The sequence below is a fragment of the Triplophysa rosa genome, linkage group LG14, assembly GCF_024868665.1.
Source record: "Triplophysa rosa linkage group LG14, Trosa_1v2, whole genome shotgun sequence".
Taxonomy (NCBI): domain Eukaryota; kingdom Metazoa; phylum Chordata; class Actinopteri; order Cypriniformes; family Nemacheilidae; genus Triplophysa; species Triplophysa rosa.
The window spans coordinates 1,614,309-1,635,452 of record NC_079903.1 but is presented as its reverse complement, the minus strand read 5'-3'; the positions used below and the strand labels follow the sequence as shown (position 1 = coordinate 1,635,452).

The 21,144-nt window shown below is 44.3% G+C and overlaps 1 protein-coding gene across 1 annotated transcript in view; it reads left to right on the top strand.

Annotated features, from left to right (window-relative positions):
- The first annotated feature begins 28 nt into the window (after positions 1-28).
- LOC130565168 (voltage-dependent calcium channel subunit alpha-2/delta-3-like) overlaps positions 29-21,144 on the top strand; it is a 49,121-nt gene continuing 28,005 nt past the window's right edge. Inside the window, exons 1-7 of the mRNA XM_057351751.1 lie at positions 29-169; positions 2,008-2,086; positions 2,655-2,788; positions 10,459-10,476; positions 10,989-11,060; positions 11,194-11,274; positions 11,740-11,814. Of these exons, the coding sequence (XP_057207734.1) occupies positions 29-169; positions 2,008-2,086; positions 2,655-2,788; positions 10,459-10,476; positions 10,989-11,060; positions 11,194-11,274; positions 11,740-11,814 (600 nt within the window). The remainder of the gene's footprint in view (positions 170-2,007; positions 2,087-2,654; positions 2,789-10,458; positions 10,477-10,988; positions 11,061-11,193; positions 11,275-11,739; positions 11,815-21,144) is intronic.

The following is a 21,144-nucleotide window of genomic DNA, read 5'->3' as shown; positions in this document are numbered from 1 at the left end:
CTGTGTTATTTTCATCTCATCCCACCTTATGACTGATCTGTTTGCGTGTGTTCAGTTCAATGAGACGGGCCGAGGCAGCGGATGCAGTCAAGCCATCATGTTAGTGACAGATGGAGCTGTGGACACATATGATTACGTCTTTGCCAAATACAACTGGCCAGACAGAAAGGTAAGAATTCATGAATTCTGCTGCTGGTAAACTCTGAGTTGAACTTTCAACCTCATGAACTCAAGCCTTGGTAAACCTGGCTCAGAGTTTACATTCTGTTGAAAGGAAAGTATTCGTGTTTTATACGCACACACTCGTTGACACAAAGCCTTCCAAAGAATACTTCATTTGGCACTTACGCATCAAATGCAGGCATGCAACGAATGTGCGTTGCGACAATTAGCATCTAGCCTGAGGAGCAGTTGACAACAGAAGAAGAACAACTACAAAAACAATGGAGGAGAAGGACTTTGGTTGCTGTAACTGGAAGAAGAAATGACCACATTCCCCTATTTACTGAGTCCATTGTCGCTGTAGTTTGCACGCGTTCCATAGTTAATGCAGTTTTTCTTCGACTGCCTTGTGAATCAATGCCTCCAGGGCACTGTTGCCACCTTGTGGATAAAGTAATTACTGCAAAAAAAATCAATGCGCATGTTCGATCTGCGCGAACAAAGCATACATGATACTATTCTGACTATACAGGTTGCATACTATTCTGATGACGAAATTTGAGTCACGTGCACTGTACTCGCAAACTCATAAAAAGTGAACTATACATTGGCCATTACTGTAACGCAACGCTGCAGCCACAGGCCACAAGGTGGAGATATCCAATCCAACACATAAAATATATATTAAAGACTAAATGTACGTACAGACCTTGCCGTAAATTGTACGCGTTTATCGGCAGCATTTTTCGAGACTTTTTTTGGCGTTCATACCCAAACGATTTTCACTGGCGATGAGCCGAGGAAACGTGCAAACTCAATCCCTGACATAGATGGCGCTTATTGAAAAACAGAAACACCCCGGTACACAAAGTGGCACTGCGCAACTTTATGCGGTCTTGTCACACAGAAGAATTCATCTTGCTTCCTCTTCGTCAATGTGTGCTCGGGCAAGACCGATTTGTTCTTGAGCGCCACCAAGTCGTGTTTTACAAAGATAACATAGGAGTAAAGCTAATCACATTTAAGACGAGACAAGTAATACAGAAACACAGTGGCTGCGTCCGAAATCGCATACTTTGACAGTACGTACTGAATTTGAATAAGTTCTGCGCTTCCAAATGTTGCGGTTGTAAATGAGGTCGGGCTCAGGGCGGACTTCAGCGTCACCATTGGTCCACTAGTTCTAGATTGACAGCTGCTCCTCTAGCCAATCAGTCGAAGGGGGAGTTGACGTCACTCCAATGCGACTCATGGCTGCTGTGGCCTGCGTGTGTCAGTGCGTGTGTGTGTATTTTGTGTTTTGTGCGTGTGGAGTTGTGTTTCCGTGTTTGTGGGTGTGTATGAACCTGTGTGCGCGACTGTATTCTGTGTGGGTTCACCTTTTTTTGTTTTAACTTGTATAACTTTAATGTTTTGTTTATAGTCAATGTGTTTCATGTACAGCTGCTTTGTAACAATGAAAAATGTAAAAAGCGCTATATAAATAAAGTTGACTTGAGGAAGTGTGTGGGGTGCGAGATGGACTGTGCCTATGTCTCATCTGTTTTTTACTTTTTTTAACACAACTTTATCCAATAAAAGTCTTTATAAAAACACACACACATCGTAATTCACCTGAAACAATTCAATGTATGTGCTGTTTTGAACTGTTTTGAACTTTCAACTAAAATATGTTTACATTTCTTGTGTTATTACTATGGTCAAGTATTATTTTATGTCACACCACATATAATTGTTTTTTACGACATGCCTTCAGTTGTTTGGGTAGCCACTATTTTCTCAAAGCTAAAAGGTTAAACAGAAAGTCAGCAGTTGTCCGCTGTTAACCCGAGTCTGTCGCTGCAGGTGCGTATATTCCCTTACCTGATTGGACGAGAGTCTGCGTTTGCTGATCATCTGAAATGGATGGCGTGCGCTAACAAAGGTTTGACTTCATATCACATCCACAGTCATGCACAGAACAACACGAACTCTCCAAATCCACACTTCTGATGTGTCATGTTGTCTGTTTGATGAAGTCTGGAGATTGGCTGTGATGAGCATGAGGTCACAGATTTGATCTGTCAGATGCTTTGTAATATTTACTGTAGTGTTTTCATCTGCTCATCTGCACACACACGCACACACACACACACACACACACACACACACACACACACACACACACACACACACACACACACGTTGGGTTTCCATGTTTTATGGGGACATTCCATAGACACAATGGTTTTTATACCGTACAAACTGTATATCATATTCCCTAACCCTAACAATCACACACAACTGTCTGCTCTTTTACATTTTCACAAAAGTTCATTCTGTATGATTTATAAGCTTGTTTCCTCATGGGGACCAAAAAATGTCCCCACAAGGACAAGGATTCTGGATATTGCCATCTTTGTGGGGACTTACCGTAGGGTTTACCCTTCCCACACACACACACACGCACACGCACGAGTGTATTAAAGCTGTCACTTGTGTTGTTACTGCAGGTTATTTCACGCAGATTTCCACGCTGGCAGACGTGCAGGAGAATGTGATGGAGTATCTGCACGTGCTCAGTCGACCCAAAGTCATCGATCAAGAACATGACATGGTGTGGACGGAGGCTTACATCGACAACACAGTGAGTCACAGTGATCATGTGTGTGATGAAGAGAAATAACATCATCTGTACTGTCACACAGATAAAGCTCAAAACCGTGAGCCTGTCCTGTAGGGCTATTTGGTGGTATTTTTCTTTGAAATGTGAGTCATTCTTGACTTTGGAAGCAGTTGTTTGAGTTCTGTAACTGTGGTTGGTTTGATTAGTTTAATCTTCATTACTGTAACCAACACAAATTTCTACAAGCTAACATTCAGCAGGTCACCTAACATCAGCATCTGTTCAAAACCTTGTCAGCAAATAAATGAAAACAACTTTTCAATATGCTGCAAAGCTTTAAAAGCATTCGGCAAGTAAGGGATAATGTACCAGCACCCGATTGTTATCACAGAAATAATCACAATGAAGGGGCTTATTTCACCATAACAGCCGGCTGCTTGTACATTATCCCGCTTGTTACACGGCTACTTGCCACATGAGAAAAAACTGGACATGAAATGTGAATTTGAAATATTTTAATAGCTCATTTTTACTGAATGCAGACCTTCCGCGAGAAACGACGTTCAAATGTCACAAACAGGCAATTTGGTTTAATCATTTGTTAATATAACGTCTCGGTTACGTTTGTAACCTCGGTTCCCTGATGGAGGGAACGAGACGTTGTGTCGAACCGACAGATGGGGTTCGTCCCTGAGAACCAATCGCTTCCGACTTCTTAGAAAAGGCCAATGAAAATTGGCGAATGAAATTTGCATGGCGGACTCCGCCCCCGGATATCCGGGTATAAAAGGGAGACGGCTTGCCTCATTCATTCACCTTAGTTCTGAGGAGCCTGAGACCTCTCACGACTGCTGCAGAGGACAGCACGTGTTGTGGCAAGAGGACACAACGTCTCGTTCCCTCCATCAGGGAACCGAGGTTACAAACGTAACCGAGACGTTCCCTTTCTGTCGGTCTCTCGACGTTGTGTCGAACCGACAGATGGGGTTCCAATGGAAAACGCCATAACACTGTGCCCTGTCACAATCTCAACGAAGCGACGGTGACTGGCCTGGGCGTGTCAGCCGTGAACGCTACCGCGAAATTGTAACCTACCAGTGGGTAGGTAGGGGGTCCCAGAGCTTTCTTGAAAGGTGGGAAGGCCCCTACCTTCGGCCTCACAGGCGGCGGCCTTGTTTCTCTAACAGCGAGAAGCCTCCCGGAACCGTAAGGCCACTGGGTAAGCGCTACTTCCTCAAGCGGGGGATGCGCTACAGAGACCACTTCCTACCGCAGGGAGGAGACTAGTGGAGATACCAACATGGTCTCACCGATGGGGGAGAACTCATGGGAAGAAAGTGCGGACTGAAGGAGTTAACCGCGAGGTGGAGGTCCACCTAAGGAGGTCATGGGTTACCAAGGTGGGAACCAGCATGAGGATACATCAGACGGAACCGCCCTGCTGGGGGGTTGCAACGTCTGGTAGCACTAGGTCCGGTTAGAGCTATGTTGCGAATAACTCAGGTGATACCCGGCCTAAGGGGCAGGGCTGCTCTGCCCAGCCCGCCCACAGGAGGTGCTTGCTAGTGATGGATGGAGTGCCTGTTCTTCACCCAGTGGGGGAAGAAGGGAGGCTAGTAGTACGCTGACCCCCTAGGGTCAGGTACTGTCATAGGCGTACACCCTACCGGTCGCCGGTCTTGCCTGATGCCCGCAAGACTCGCCGACCGGTTTTACGCGAAGGCTGTAGGACCTCGCGAAGGTGATGGGTGTAGCCCAACCCGCAGCTCTGCAGATGTCTGCCAGAGAGGCGCCTCGAGCCAGTGCCCACGAGGAGGCTGTACTCCGTGTGGAGAGAGCTCTCACCCAGTGGGCGTAGGCGATCTTAGGACAGGTACGCCATAGTGACGGCGTCCATGATCCAGTGCGCCAATCTCTGTTTGAGACAGCCCTCCCTGCTGATCTCCAAAACAGACAAAGAGCTGCTCAGAGCTACTGTGGCTCTGCGTGCGGTCCAAGCAGAGGCGCAATGCGCGTACTGGACACAACACGGATGAGGTTGGGTCTTCCTCCCCGGTGGGGAGCGCCTGTAAGTTCACCACCTGGTGTCTCGGGGGAGTGGTGGGAACTTTGGGCACGTAGCCGGGCCGGGGTCTCAGGATAGCGTGAGAATAACCGGGCCCGAGTTCTAGGCAATCTGTGGACACGGAGAATGCTTGTAGGTCCGCTACCCTCTTGAGCGTCCTCCCGAGAGCCGTCTTCATCGTGAAGTGAGAAAGAGCGGCATCTCCGAGGGGCTCCAGGACCGCATCAAGGTCGTAAGAGGGTACGGAGCGTGGGTGAGGTGGTAGCCTTCCCGCGCCCCTTAGGAACCAAATGATCAGGTTGTGCTGTCCTAGAGACTACCAGCAACTGGGTCGTGATGAGCGGCAACAGCGGCTACATACACGTTCAGTGTGGAAGGGGAGAGATTATTCTCGAGTCTCTGGAAGGACCGCACCCACTTGATCAAGCAACTCCGCGGGTCTTCTCTTCGAGAAGAGCACCAGGATGAGAAGAGGCACCACTAGAGGCGTATAGTCGCCTAGTGGCCAGGGCCCTAGCCTGAGTAGTGGTCTTAACCGCCGCAGGGGTTAGGCCACTCAGGATCTCCTCGTTCCGTCCAGGGGCCAGACATGGAGGTTCCAGAGGTCTAGCCCGTGATGCCATAACGTGCCCTTCCCCTGGGAAAGCAGGTCCTTCGTCAGGGGAATCGGCCAGGGGGGAGCTGTCGTCAAGAGCATTAGCTCCGAGAACCAAGTCCGGTTGGGCCAGTATGGCGCAACTAGTACACTTGATGCTCCTCTTCCCTGACCTTGCACAGGGTCTGTGCAATGAGGCTCACTGGGGGGAAGGCGTACTTCCGCTTGTCCCACGGCCAGCTGTGCGCTAGAGCATCCGTGCCGAGGGGGGCCTCGGACGGGAATACCCTAGCGGGCAATGGGTGGTGTCCAGGGAGGCGAACAGGTCTACCTGAGCCCGCCCGAACTGTACCCAATGAGCTGGACTGCGCGGGGGTGGAGTCGCCACTCTCCGCGAGGCGTCAACTGACGAGAGAGCGCATCGGCTGTCTGGTTCAGGTCGCCTGGGATATGTGTGGCTCGCAGGGATCTGCTCACCTGCGGACTCCACAGGAGGAGGCGTCGGGCGAGTCGTGTTAGCTGCCGTAAGCGAACGCCACCCTGGCGGTTAAAAACGCTATGGCAGTTGTGCTGTCCGACAGGACCAGCACGTGCTTGTTCTGCACGAGAGGTTGTAACCCCTTCAGTGCGGGTAGCACATCCCACAACTCTAGGCAATTTGATATGCCTGCGCAGGCAGGGGCCCGTCCATCGCCCCGACACTGCGTGCCCATTGCACACGGCACCCCAACCCTGCAGGGAGGCGTCTGCGACACTGACGCGTCTCGACCTGCCCGAGAGGGACCCCCGTCCATAGAAAGGTCATTGAAGACCAAGGGGTTAGGGTGCGTCCGCAGAAAAGCGTAATCACCATCCGCCTGCTGCCGGTGTGCCACGCTCTCCAGGGAACTCGACTCTGTAGCCAGTGTTGGAGCGGTCTCATGTGCATCAACCCGAGGGGTATCACCACCGTCGAGGATGCCATGTGCCCAGGAGCCTCTTCCCGCTGACTGCTTGAACCCAAGCAGTTCAACACTGACTGAGCGCAATCGAGCTGTAATGGAGACAGAGTTGAGTTCCATACCAAAAAAGAGGATGTTCCGCACAGAGGAGAGCTTGCTCTTTTTCGGTTGACCTGTGGTCCCAATCGATCTAGGTGCCGAAGCACTAGGTCCCTGTGTGTACATAACAGATCTCACAAGTGTGTCAAATGAGCCAGTCGTCGAGATAGTTTAGTACCCGCACACCTCTCTCCCTGAGGGGAGTGAGGGCGGCTTCCACGATCTTCGTGAAGATTTGTGGGGACAGGGACAGACCGAAGGGGAGGACTCTGTACTAATATGCCTGACCCTCGAAAGTGAACCGTAGGAATGGGCGATGACGAGGGAGAACTGAGACATGAGAGTAAGCGTCCTTCAGGTCAATTGCCATGAATCCATCTTGACATCTGATAGATGCCAGGATGCGCTTCTGCGTGAGCATCCTGAAGGGCAGCTTAAGTAGGTGCATGTTCAGGGTACGCAGATCTAGCGACCCCCGCTCTTTTGGGGACGATGAAGTACGGGCTGTAAAACCCGTTGAACATCTCGGCTAGAGGGACGAGCACGATCGCTTCCTCACCAGAGGGGTGGTGACCTCGGCCCGAAGCACGGGGCATCCCTGTCTCTGCTGAGGTTAAGAGGATGCCCCGAAACTTGGGCGGGCGTCCGGGGAGTTGGATCGCGTAGCCGAGACGGACCGTATCCCGTAGTCACCGTGACGGTTTGGGAAGCTCTTTTCAGGCTCCCAGGGACCGACAGGGAGGCTAGGGGTACGTTCTGCTTCATCGACCTCCCAGGGGTGGTTCGATGGCTGGCAGTGCGGATCCCTCACCGTGGGGGGGACCCCCGTAGAGGAAATCGGCTCTGCAGTTTTACCTGCCTGGCGATGATGTCTGATGATTATCCTCGACATTGGGTCTTGCCGCAACGTCGAGTTGCCGAACACCGTCGTGTAGAGGGTGAGAGCGGCTGTGATAATACCCAGACGATGATGTGGCACAATGCACCGTCGATTGAGAGTGCTTAGGCTGCTGATTATCCTCAACATTGGGTCTCGCCATGACGCAAAATCGAGTTGCCGAACACCGTCATGTAGAGGGTGAGAGCGGCTGTGATAAACACCCAGAGAGAGAGAAAACTCTTAGAAGTGGGCTGTTGGGACGGGGCAGGAACCGTCCCGGATCGACCACCAGCAATGGAATGGCTGGGGTCGGGCCCGAAGGTATTCTCGATCTCCCTGCGGTCTTCCCATGAGGGCCGCTTTGGCTTTCGCTGCGGCTGCTGACGGGGTGGTGGTCTCCTCTTTGATGTCTCGAAGAGAACCAGGGCTGCTGGGAAGCAGACGGTGCACGGAATCTCGGCGGCCAGAGGGCGGTGAAGTGAAGCCGCAGTGAAGCCGCAGAATTCCTGCATAAGTGCTGGGTCGGTCTTACCCTCGTGGAGCTCTCTCCGCGCATTGGCCTGCAGGAAGGCAATAACGTGGAGAGAGGGGACAGCTTGGCCCGCAGCAGAGTAAGCTCTCGACACCTCAGATGCCGAAAAGCCTACGTGCTTTGGACGGGAGTCTAGGTCGAGCCCCTGGGGGACATCGACGTATCCTCTAGCTGCCCCACCATCGAGGGAAGAAAGGGTGATGGAACTAGTTGACGTGTATGCGCCGAAGGGGGCGTTCGAGGTCGTACTAGGTTCCTCATGCACTTCCGGGGGAACATGGCACTGGGGGCGAGTGCGGCTTGGAGCCGCTCTCAAGCCTGATGTACCGTGTATCCAGCTGCGAGCGTTGGGAGAGGCAGTGCGGTGCACCGCAACCCAATGCCGGCGGCCCGGGAAAGCATGGCTGACATTTCGACGTCCACTTCTTCCTGATCTCGACACCCCGAGGGAGGGAGCTTCAAGGAATCGTCGGAGTCTGATGCCAGTAAGTCACCCTCCGATGCTGCAAAAGACATCTCATCAACACGTACCGTGTCCGATACGTGATTGAGGAATAAGACGGCGGACCGTCTCATGGGGAATGGTCAGACGAGCAAGACGAGGTGCGAACGGTCCGCGAGCCAGTGGCTGACGGATTAGCACTCACAATAATCCTCATATCACCTCATAGCAGCGCAGTGCGGGCAGGACGTATCCACAACATCTGCCCCAGCGTACTGGAAGCAGACATCGTGTCCGTCCCCCTCCTCGATGAGTGTGTTGCACCCACGAGAACAGCAGACATGCCACGCTGGAGAAATTTGCTCTTTTAGAGAAAAAAACTCGAACACTTCTGGAACCGCCGAGACGCCCAGGGGAAGTCGCTGCAGGAAGGGACAGTCCACTGCACCACGTCGTAGAGCCGGCAGTCTTGTAGCGAAGTCTGTTGATCAAAAGCGAAGACTCCGAAGAACAAAAGGTGAATGAATGAGGCACGCCGTCTCCCTTTTATACCCGGATATCCGGGGGCGGAGTCCGGCATGCAAATTTCATTCGCCAATTTTCATTGGCCTCTTCTAAGAAGTCGGAAGCGATTGGTTCTCAGGGACGAACCCCATCTGTCGGTTCGACACAACGTCGAGAGACCGACAGAAAGGGAATGTCATATATGTTATTAAACCACATATTTATATTTAATCTGTCAAAAAAAAACTGTCAAAATGATTTACTGCATCTGGGTTAGCGTGTGTTATTAGTTTTGAGAGGTTGTTATCTGGGAATAACGAACCTGCAAATGTTGCGACTGGCCCATCAGAATCAAGCATTTCAACCAGCCGTGTAATAAAACTCATTAGCAAATAAGCCAAAGTAACCGTATGATCATGGCCGCGGGAACGTATTTTGAGCAGGGGGTGCTGTGATTTTATTTCGTTGCCAGGGCAGAAGTTATGACTGTGCCATGTGCGAGCTGCTTGAGTCTAATGGTAATAAATAACGGAGGCAAACACGTGTTGCTGCCGAGAATAAAGAAGGATGCCGGTGTGATTATAGGATACAGCATAAAACCAAATCAGGAAATAACTGTCTTACATTACTGCTGGCCTACATGCAAAACTCTGAAAGCGGCCTTTATCTGGGTTGACGATGCTGAAATCCTGCATGAGGACATTAATGTTCAGTATAAAAAGTTTGAAATTCGTTTTTGCAGCATTTGGACAAGAGCGCTTGTGACACTTGACCTTCACTAACGCCGTGACGTCATGAGACACTTCCGTTGTCATTGTAACAGTAACGTTATTAATGTTTTCAATGGATATTAGCGAATAGACACATTAATAAAATGTATTATATTTATTTTTGATAAAACATTTTCATTTATGGAGTGTCTATTTACACAGTGTACAAATAGCCCGCACAAGGCAGCAATGCCTTTTACACTAACCGAAAATATCTGTATTTTCTTTGGATTAAGTAGAAATAGTAGTTCGATGCTATTGATACTTATAAATAGTGGCAGCTAGCGTTCCTATTTGCACCTCAGTATTGTTGTGCATTAAACATTATGCAATAATAACAGAGTGTAAATCATTATATTTAAAAAATTATTAAAATGATGGCAATTTATTGAGATATTAAAGCCCTACACCCCTAACCTCACCCTAAACTTTATAAAGTCTTAAATCAATTTTATTGTAAATAAATGCGAGAGTTGGATTAGGACCTGTTGATTTCCATGTCCCATGATTTGACACTGTTTCAGTTTTTCTTACGCTCGATGCTTCCTGCAGCTATGCGTATGATGTTCCTTCATTTATGACATCTTGTGAAGGGGAAAACAAGGCAATGTAGGGTAAAAGTCACATAGTGTGTTTAAGTACATGTTTTACTGAAATTGAGATTGGAAAATTCAGACTATCAAAAATGATATGAAATTCTCTTAAACCAAACTACAAAAAAAGATGATTAACATTGGTCCAGTATGATTATGCCTTGAAAAAAATGGATGGGTCAGATGTAATATAAGGTTATGTGAACTGACACACACACACACACACACACACACACACGTTTGCTCACAGTTTGTGTTTTGTTTTTATAGCGTCCACAGACTCAGAAGGTAAAAGTGTATGATTTTATGAACTGTATCATGATCATATGTTCATTAATGACATTGGGATGTTAAGTGTTCCTAGTACAGATTATTGATGTTGTATAAAGTCATTGTGTTTTGTTTTGTTTTGTTTTGTTTTGTGTTGTGTACGTACACTCACTGCGATCACCTGACTGAAATGATCGACAAACCCATTTGAACTTGTTTTTTGATGTTATTTTTAGGTTATTTAAAAAAAAAACCTGCAACGTTCTTGGAACGTTATTTTCTGGTTGGAAAAGAATAACCATCAGGGAAAGTATGTCTTAAACTGAGTAAGAGGTCAGAATAGAACGGCATCTCAGGGCAGGGGTGTGTTGATGCTGTAGACGGATCATCAGAACGTCACATCATCACTCCTGCTTTATTTCATCACACTGTACTGTACAACCATTAAGTTTCATTTGTACAGATCTTATCATAGTATCTATTGGCATGTGTGCATTCACGTTCTCTCTCTCTCTCATGCATGTGCGCAGCTGCAGGGCAGGCAGGGTCCCGTCCTCATGACAACAGTGGCCATGCCTGTGTTCAGCACCAAAAACGAGACCGTAAGTGACGGATGTGTTTATGATTGTATACTGTATATAAGAATGGCTTTCTGAACAACCCATAAAACAATAGAATGATCAATACCACAGATTGTTTTTGTGTCTAACATGTTGACATGTTGATTGCTTGTAGAGAAACAAGGGCATTCTTCTTGGAGTGGTGGGCACAGACGTGCCAGTGTCTGAAATACTGAAGGCCATCCCAAAATACAAGGTACACAAGCACAACATCTCTCAGTCCCCTGTAATCTGTTAGATCAGCTTGTGTTTTAAAGCAGTGTCTCCGTGCTTTTATAAAAACTGATCATTGAGAGAATTCTACAATCGTTTTGAGGAATCTGAGAGGAAGACTGTACGGATTTATATTGTTGGTTGTTTGTTATGTTGTGATGTGATGTGATGTGTAGTACAAGAGTAATTATGGATATTCAGACAGACAAGTTTAAAATGATGTGACCTGAAACAGAGGTGGAGCGCTGAAAAATGATCAAGACAAACAGTTTGTTTTAAAAACATGCACTGATGAATCGCCCACAAAAACATCAAGAATGTGTAAATACATTTGTGTAAATCTGTGTTCATTTAAGCAGGGACTTATGGAGTGCCACACACTCTATATCTGACATTATCTCTGATTATCATCACAGCTCTCTCTCTCTCTGTGCGTGTGTGTTCACAGCTGGGAATCCACGGATACGCTTTTGCCATCACCAACAACGGATACATACTAACCCATCCGGACCTGCAGCCTCTGGTAATGTGTTGAATGATGATGATGATGATGATGATGGCTGAATGCTTGTAATCAGTGTCATTGTGCTGTGAAATATCCGTGTGATTTTATGTGAAGACATCTTTCTGGATTACGGTCAAAGAAACATAATTACCCCCAACCCATAACATAACCTAACACACACACACATGAACACATGAACACACACACACGCACACATGTATGTTTTATTATCTCCGTGGGGACAGTCCATAGGCGTAATGTTTTTTATACTGTACAAACTGTATATTTTATCCCCTACCCCTAACCCAACCCCTAAACCTAAAGATCATAGAACACTTTAAAAACATTTAAAAAATATTGTTCTGTACAATTTATAAGCTTTTGTGCCCATGAGGACCTCAAAAAACATGTCCACACACACACGCACAAACAAACACAGGCGAACTACAGTAGAGTTTATTGAACTATACATTGAAGCACTCACATGTACTGTATGTAGTGTGTGAATGAATAAGGAGTTGTATCTGATATTTAGAGTCTCACAGTACTTACATATCAAATGTCACGGTACACATACATTCATTTACAGTTTTTTACAAACACTTTGGCACTAATTTCAGAATTTTTGAATTTTTCAAAACTCTAGTTACAAAACTCAAAACGGTCATCACTTGTAACACAGGCTGTCCAATGTTCAAAACACTGCATTGTGCATTCATATCTTTAAAGAAATCTTGCGCTTGCACAATCATTGGTTCAAAAAACAAATTTATTGTGAAATACCATTGAAACGTTAATGTAGATCACCCACACACAAGTAACCGATAGTTCCACTGTGTCATTGTTCGTACAATCATTAAATAATGAAGTACAAAATAGGTGATACATGTTTCATTAAGGTACTACATGTAAATACATCCCTGTAAAAATACTGCAGTAGTAGAGAGAATACTACAGACACAGTGGAATCATTGAAGAAAATCTGATTTAATTATCCTACATAACCCAGTGAGAGCACTTAGATCTGCTGACCAATTACTTTTGGTTGTACCTCGAACAAGGCTAAAAAGCAGGGGTGACCGGGCCTTTGCTGTCACAGCTCCAAAACTTTGGAACACTACCTCTATACAGTATATCAGGCAGGCCCAATCACTTACTGTTTTTAAATCCAGTCTCAAAACTCACTTTTATACTTTGGCTTTTAAATCAGTATAAGAACTGTCTTTTTGTACTTGTTTGACGTTTATGTCTGTACATTATGTGTTATCTGTTCTTATTTTCATCATGCTTGTACAGCACTTTGGAAAACAATTGCTGTTTTATAAAAGTGCTTTATAAATAAAATTTGATTTGATTTGAAATTTGAAATATACTAATGAAAAACAATACAGTACAATCACAACATAGGTTTATTTGAATCAAATAATTAGCTACGAAATAGAAAAGAAAAGACAGTACTGTAAAACATCAAATGCAGTGTTCCTCAACTTGCTTGCTTGTACTGTAAAAAGCAAAACATAGGAGTGATTGCTGTACTTCTAAATTTTCATCAACTCGGTCTTGTGGATTTGGCCACAGGTTCTCATCTACATCACAATGGATGTCTTCATTAGCCAAACATCTTGAAAAAAACCTTCGGGCATGGTGAATCCAGGCCTGACACTGGTCTGCCATGATGTCATTGCATGCGTCATCCATGGCCTGGAGAACAGTGACTTGTTCATGAGGGCGCTTATCATAGACCTTCCATCTCCATGTGGAGAAAAATTCCTCAATCGGGTTAAGGAAAGGAGAGTATGGGGGTAAATACAGGGTGGTAAATTGTGCATGGACCTGAAACCATGCTTGCACCATATGAGCATGGTGGAACCTGACATTATCCCACACAATGACATAGGTCAAGCCATCAGCTCTACAGACCTGATCAAGCTCATCAAGGAAGGTCACAAGGAGAGCTGCATTATATGATCCAATACGAGGTCTGCGTCCCACCACACCATCTTCTGATATAGCCGCACACATGGTAATGTTGGTCCCACGTTGTCCAGGTACTTGGATGGTTGCCTGCTGGCCAATGAAATTCCTACCTCTCCTCCTTGTCTTGGCCAGGTTAAAGCCTGCCTCATCCAAATATATGAATTTGTGATGGTTGTGATCAGCATCCAGCTCCATCACCCTCTAAAAATACATTTTGGAAAGAGATTTACTGATTACTGTACAATGTAGAGTTTTTAGGGAAATTTACATCAGCCATCTTGAAACTGAACATACCTGAACATACTCAGTCCTCATTTGCATTTCTTTCAAAAGGCACACGGTATAGTTGTTTTAAAGACACCTGGTGCCTTTTCAGCATGCGTGCAATAGTCGGCAAACTTATGGATTCCACATTGTTAAACATGTCTTCATTGTTCAAGATATGCTGGCGAATTTCTGTAAGGCGAATATCATTTCTGACCCGAACCAAATGGACCACAGCCTGCTCTTGTTGGTCAGTCAGAATTTTGCCTCTGCCTACCCTATTTGGCATAGTCTCAATTCTACAGGGAACATTACAGTAAGAAGACACTTGGTCACATCACCTACTCTGTGATAAACATTGGTATGCGGTCATTTGACAATTGAGAGTAGCATAATGTTTAGTGCATGCTGACAACTTACCGGATCTCATTGCGGAAAGTTCTGATTATTGAGGCCACGGTTGACCTTCTGAGGTTTGGTTGTATCATTGTAGCCGCCCAGTCAGTCATCCCATGATTTATGACATGGTCTACAACTATTGCTAGGATTTCATTGGACACTCTTTGCTGTTGCTGCCGCTGTTTTGGTCCATGGCCTTGTCCTCTACCACGCTCCCCCACACCTCGTCATCGAATCTGTTCTGTGCACTTCAATTACTGTTTGGTATGGCTCGGCCACCAAATCAGACCTACGAAGACTACAACGGACAGTTCGTAGTGCTGAGAAGATTATTGGTGCTCCTCTGCCCACACTTCAGGACCTGTACGAGTGAAAAACAGGGCAAGAAAAATCATCATTGACACCCAGCACACAAACTTTTTGAACTGTTGCCCTCTGGCCGGCGCTTTAGAGTACCAAACACCAGGACTTCCAGACACAGAAGCAGCTTCTTCCCCCAGGCAATCTCCCTCCTAAACAGATAACTGCTCCTTAAGAGCAATATTCCACTTCCACTACTCCTATAGTGTGCACTATAGTGCCTTATTATATCTACATTTTATATATACATGTATATAACACTACCTCTACTTACTACATTATCCATTTGCACAAGTGTACATACAATCTGTTAATATGTATATTCTACTATATACTACTTGTACAATGTCTCTTATATGTTATTATCCCCCATTTTCTGTAAAATAGTCTTTATTTTATATATGCATATTTTAGAATCTTTTAGACTGTAAATCATATTATATTGTATTGTCATTGTGTTGAATGTCTGTACTAGAAGCTTCCAACGCCAAAGAAAATTCCTTGTGTGTGCAAGCACACTTGACAATAAAGCTCTTCTGATTCTGATTCTCAAACGAGGCCCACGACCACCTCTCAGAAGGGGTGCTTGTCCCCTGCCATTCCTTTGACCAACACATCTTCCTCCCACCACTGCTTGACCTCTATTGTGACCTGGATCACCTGCCGGCTCCATGTTACGTATCGCTATGTTGTTGCACAATCATTTTTTTATATACTCGTTCCACAATGTGAACTCAATCATCAGTAACGAGTTGGCAGAATTTGACAAGCAATTACAAGGGCCTGCATCCATACAGTGCAGTACTGTCAATACTGTAAATAGTCTGAAAAGGTGGTACATGGGACCATAGAAACAGTGTCTGATACATAAAGAATGATGATGAAATATTACATCCATGGATAATGTAGTGTAATTGGTTCATGCTCCACGCTAATTGGTGACAATGAATCTCTTGAAACTTTCATGATCTAAACATGGAATAATGTTTGTCTGTTTCCATGCAACTATGCATTAAGAGTAATGCAACAGCTACTTATCATTTTGAGTCGTTGTATCAATTGATAGTTGATTGTAATGAAATGAATAGACACTCATCTGAAATGTAATGTGTGATTTGCCTTTTGAAATAGTAGTACTTTGATGTTAAGTTGTGTCATATTGAACAGGTGATTTTTGTTAAATGAACAAATGACCTTAGTTTTATGTGTATTGTATCCAAGCAATTGAAAAAAGTGTTAGGGTTTTGAAAAATGTGCATTTTGATCATTGGTTGTGAGTTTTGTGTCTAGAGTTTTGAAAAATGGCGTCAAGGTTCTGAAATTAGTGCCAAAGTGATTGTAATAAACTGTAAGTAAGGTGTACTTTTTCAAAACTCTTAGTACAAAAATGCAAACTGATCACACTTGTAACACAGCTTGTCATTCTTTCAAAACCTGATGTAATGCTTTTATTCAGTTGCACATATTTTCAGTCCACATAGTCACTGTTTCAAACACAAGATCCATGGTTGACATTGGTCTACACTGTTGTCACCAAAACAAATCAAATCAAATCAAATCAAATTTTATTTATAAAGCACTTTTATAAAACAGCAATTGTTTTCCAAAGTGCTGTACAAGCATGATGAAAATAAAAACAGATAACACATAACATACAGACATAAACGCCGAACAAGTACAAAAGACAGTTGTCATAATGATTTAAAAGCCAAAGTATAAAAGTGAGTTTTGAGACTGGATTTAAAAACAGTAATGTCATCACATGCCTCATCCATGGCCTGAAGGAGGGTTGCGCGCTCAAGGGGTTGGTGATCATAGACCTTCCACCTCCATGCTGAGAAAAATTCCTCAATAGGGTTTAGAAAAGGAGAATATGGAGGCAGGTAGAGGGTCATGAATCTGGGATGGGCCTGAAACCATGCTTGAACAACCTCTGCATGGTGGAACCTGACATTGTCCCACACAATTACATAGGTGACCCCTTCACCTTGACAGCCCGGCTCAATTTCATTGAGAAACTCAATGAGATGTGCAGCGTTATAGGAGCCAAGTAATGGCCTACGTCCTATGACACCATCTTCAGAGATAGCTGTGCACATGGAGATGTTTACACCACGTTGTCCAGGCACTTGGACAGTGGCCCGTTGGCCAATGATGTTCTATCGACGGCGACGAGTTTTGGCCAGGTTAAAGCCCGCTTCATCAACAAAGATGTACTTGTGATGGTTCACATCAGCATCAAGCGCCATCAGCTGCTAAAAAATATATTCCTGTTAATTCTTTTTACAGTTTTGTTCCAATATACATATGAAGTAGGCGATGCATCAAAGAGAATCAGTAATACAATATTGTCACGGTCCCACCGTCTTGTTTATGAAATTCTAGTCGTGTGGTGGGATCGGGGCAGAGTCCTTAGGTTGTATGTGAGAAGACCATGAGTGGTTTGTTTATTCCTTTCATGTGTTTTCTCGTGTCTCGTCATTGGCCCGCTCCTCTCGTTTCCTTGTGATCTTTCCCTGAGTGTTTAATGTCCCTCACCTGCCCCATGTAATTATCCCTCGTTTGTCTTCCCTATATATACCCTCTTGTTTCTTTGTCCTGTGCTCGTGTATTACGTTGTGTTTGCGTTCTGTGCGTGTACCATGTTTGGTGTTTCTCAGCGTCTCAGCCTTGCCTTGTCCTGTCCGTGACCCTGTTTTGTTAAGTAAGTTGTTTTAGTGTTCTTTAGTTTTGTTTGTTTACTGTTCTTGCTTTTGTTTTGCCCCCTCGTGGGAAGTCTTTTGTTTTCTGTTTGTTTCTTAGTTTAGTTCCTGTTTTATACCCCCTCGTGGGTTTTTGTTTTGTGTGTCTTTGTAAATAAAGTCATTTGTTAACCCCTTCACTGCCGTTGCCTGCATTTGGGTTCTTCCATTCCACCCCTCCGTGACAAATATACTGTATAGTGCTGTACCTGAACATACTCAGCCCTCAGTTGTTTTACCCGGTCATTGTTTCTCTCAAAAGGCACCAGGTAAATGTGCTTCATTGATACCTGGTGCCTCTTCAAAATGCGACCTATTGTTGGTAGGCTGATGGATGCCACATTGGCAAAGGTGTCATTATCCTCCTCAATAGCCTGCTTTATTTCTGACAGCCGTGTATCATTCCTGACTCTCGCCGTTTCCACCACTGCCCACTCCTGCTGGCGGTCAACACACGACCACCACTACGGGGTTTTCTGTCAATTCTAAGCATAGAACAGAGTATACTGTATTGACAAAGTAAAGTAAAGATCATACTGTAAGAATACTGTAACATGTTTGATGAATTTACATGCATTACAATTTACTGTAAATGTAAAGGTAAAGCATAGTATATATCCTCCACACTTACCGGTTTTCTTGGCAAAAAGTTCGGATGATAGAATTTATGATAGTGGTATGATATTGATGATAGTGGAGCAGGAAGTATGATGTATGGATTGAAAATGCAGTGAAGTAAAAACATTCTGATAAAAACTACAAATCCTTGAGAGTTCTGTCAACCTCTGGTAGATGTAGCTGCACCGATGTAGAAATGATTATTGCAAACAGACAGTTTGTCGTGATAATAATGTTACAGTGGACCATTCAAACCATTGTGAATAGTTGTAACATAGTATAAGCATAATTGTTGACGTTTCTGTTTATTTTTCATCAGCAAGTCAGGATTCAGAATGCTGTAAAGGAACTCTTGCTCATGTGCTGTTTAACACACTCATTCATTCTGTGTCTCATGTAACTGTAAACAAAACCTACAGTACCATGATGAGAAGTATGGCTCTTTTTAAGCATGCTCACATCTTTCAAAGCAAAAAGCTACACGGTGCCAGTTGTATTGGTATGAAACAGTGTTGATACTGACTATTAGAGTCAGATCAGAGTAACAATAGAGGTCGTCACCTTGGAATTATAAGCCTGTATCTGACATTTTTGCCCAAACTGATTTATTCACATAATCTTATTCTGCGACAGTTTATTTACATTATGTGATTTTGGGATTTTGGGATTTTGAAGCTCAATATCTCAAAATTAAAATAAATCAGTTTATTTGTGTGTTGATTTAAATGTTTCAATTTTTTTGTTTATTAAACAATTTAGTTCCATAGTTTTTGTTTTATATCAGCAGATTTTATACTTATACCTTAGTAGTAACTAGGGCTGTCGTGATATCAGACTTTCACTAGACAATATCACACACTATCAATCATTTTTATCATTTTGAAGTTGGATCATTTCTCGTCCTACTGTTGTAAATCTCCGGTCAGGATCAGACAGAATGTCCGGAGCATCCATGGCACACAATCCATATTGATTGAACAAGACTTCTTCCTGCTAGTCATAGAGAGCCGTTTAAACTGGTTGGAGTTGTTCTCAATGTCATCTATGACTTCATGACACACTATTGATTTAATGAGGTTTATTTTCAGTCTGTGGAAGAACAGGTCTCGGGTAACAGGGTCTCAGCTCGTGTCTGCACTGCTGACTACACAGATGTATTAGAGAGAAGACTGTCACACCATTACATGAAGATTCTGCCATGGCAATGCCTTGAAAACGTGAAAGGGAAAAAGTTTTTACTTTAGATTTTCCAAGATTTTTCATGTTTGCATAGCTCCTCATATAGTTACTGAAAAAAGAATGCAAAGCTGTTCTTAAGGCCACAGATCTGAGTGTCGTCCTTGCACTTCCAACACTCGCCAGCAGAGACCTTTCACATGGTCTCGTCTGATAATAATTGTGATGTTTGGGGAAACATTTTATGAAAAACTGCATATATACAGTTGTGTGCATTCTGATTTACATCCAAATTACAAACACAATGTAAGCAAACTCATAACACATAAACGGTTAAGTCCATTTAACATTTCTATTGAAGACCGGCAGTTGAAAGATGGAAGTGTTCCTGTGTGTTAAAAACAGCTAAAGCTAACGGGAGGAGTTAAGTGTTTAGTTAAAGATGGGGTAACACACACAGTTTCTGCCTATCTCATATTAATCTTGAATACCTATACAGTAGTATTGCATACATCATATCTTCAAAGAGTGTTTAGTTTGATCACATTTATATAAGAGAGATACAGCTGTACGATTATTTCCAGAAAACGAGCTGCTGGAGGCAGGCAAGGGGGGAGGAACTACAGCAAGAGCACACAACACATCATCACGTTAAAGTGACAGTTCACCCCAAAATGAAAATTCTGTAATCATTTACTCACCCTCAGGTTGTTTCAAACCTGTATACATTGCTTTGTTCCAATGAACACAGAGAAAGATATTTGGAAGAATGTTAGCAATTTTCAGTTCTGGGATCCACTGCCGTAGTAGGATTTTTTTTAACACATAATGAGATATTTTGAAGAATTTAGGAAAACAAAGAGTTCTCGGGGCACCTTTGACAACCATTTAACTCTTCCTACTATGGTAGTCAATGATGACCTGGAACTGAAAATTACTAACATTCTTCCAAGTATCTTTCTTTGTGTTCATCGGAACAAAGTCATTTATACAGGTATGAAATTGCATGAGCGTGAGCAAATGATGACAGAATCCCTTACTGTTTTTTACATTATGCACGTGCGCGCCGATTGCCAATAAAACACGGACATATGACTCAGTTTGACTTACCGCGTGCGGTTCATGTCCGGCATCTTTTAGCACAGGGCCAGCTCCATCTATCAGTTTCAAACCATCTCAGAATCCAGCATTATATTCACATTTATATAACATCCATCACCCAAATGCAGTGAACAACAAACACACCTGAACTTCTCTCACTGTCGCAAGAGTAACGAGCTGCAGCCCCACAGCACAGCCAATCTTGACGCAGCGCAGCCAATCTTAATAAGCGTGTCTTCCTATGCTCGTCGGTTGGCGAGTGGGCGTGCTCTTTCTTTCGCCTTGCCGTGGGCGTGCTTTTCAGGGAGAATTGCCCAATAAAATAAATAGGATCCCCGTTTCATAACAGGGATCCTATTCCTTTTATTGGAATATTATCCTATTCCTTTTATTGGAATATTATCCTATTCCTTTTATTGGAATATTATCCTATTCCTTTTATTGGGCAACTTATAGACTTATAAAAAACTTTTGTTTTTGCAGTTGGAGTGCTGGGGGAGTGTATCGAGCACAGAAATACTAGGTCATACGTACAACTCGTTTTATAACAAGTTGACCATGTTAAGCATGAGAAGCCAGCACGATTAACAGTGTAAAGAAGTCAGAATGCATGAAATAGCATGTTACCCCATCTTTAAAGAAATTATATTAGGAGTTTTCAGTGGTAATATCACAGCTACACCACATGAGGGCGCCATTATCCGACTTTTGA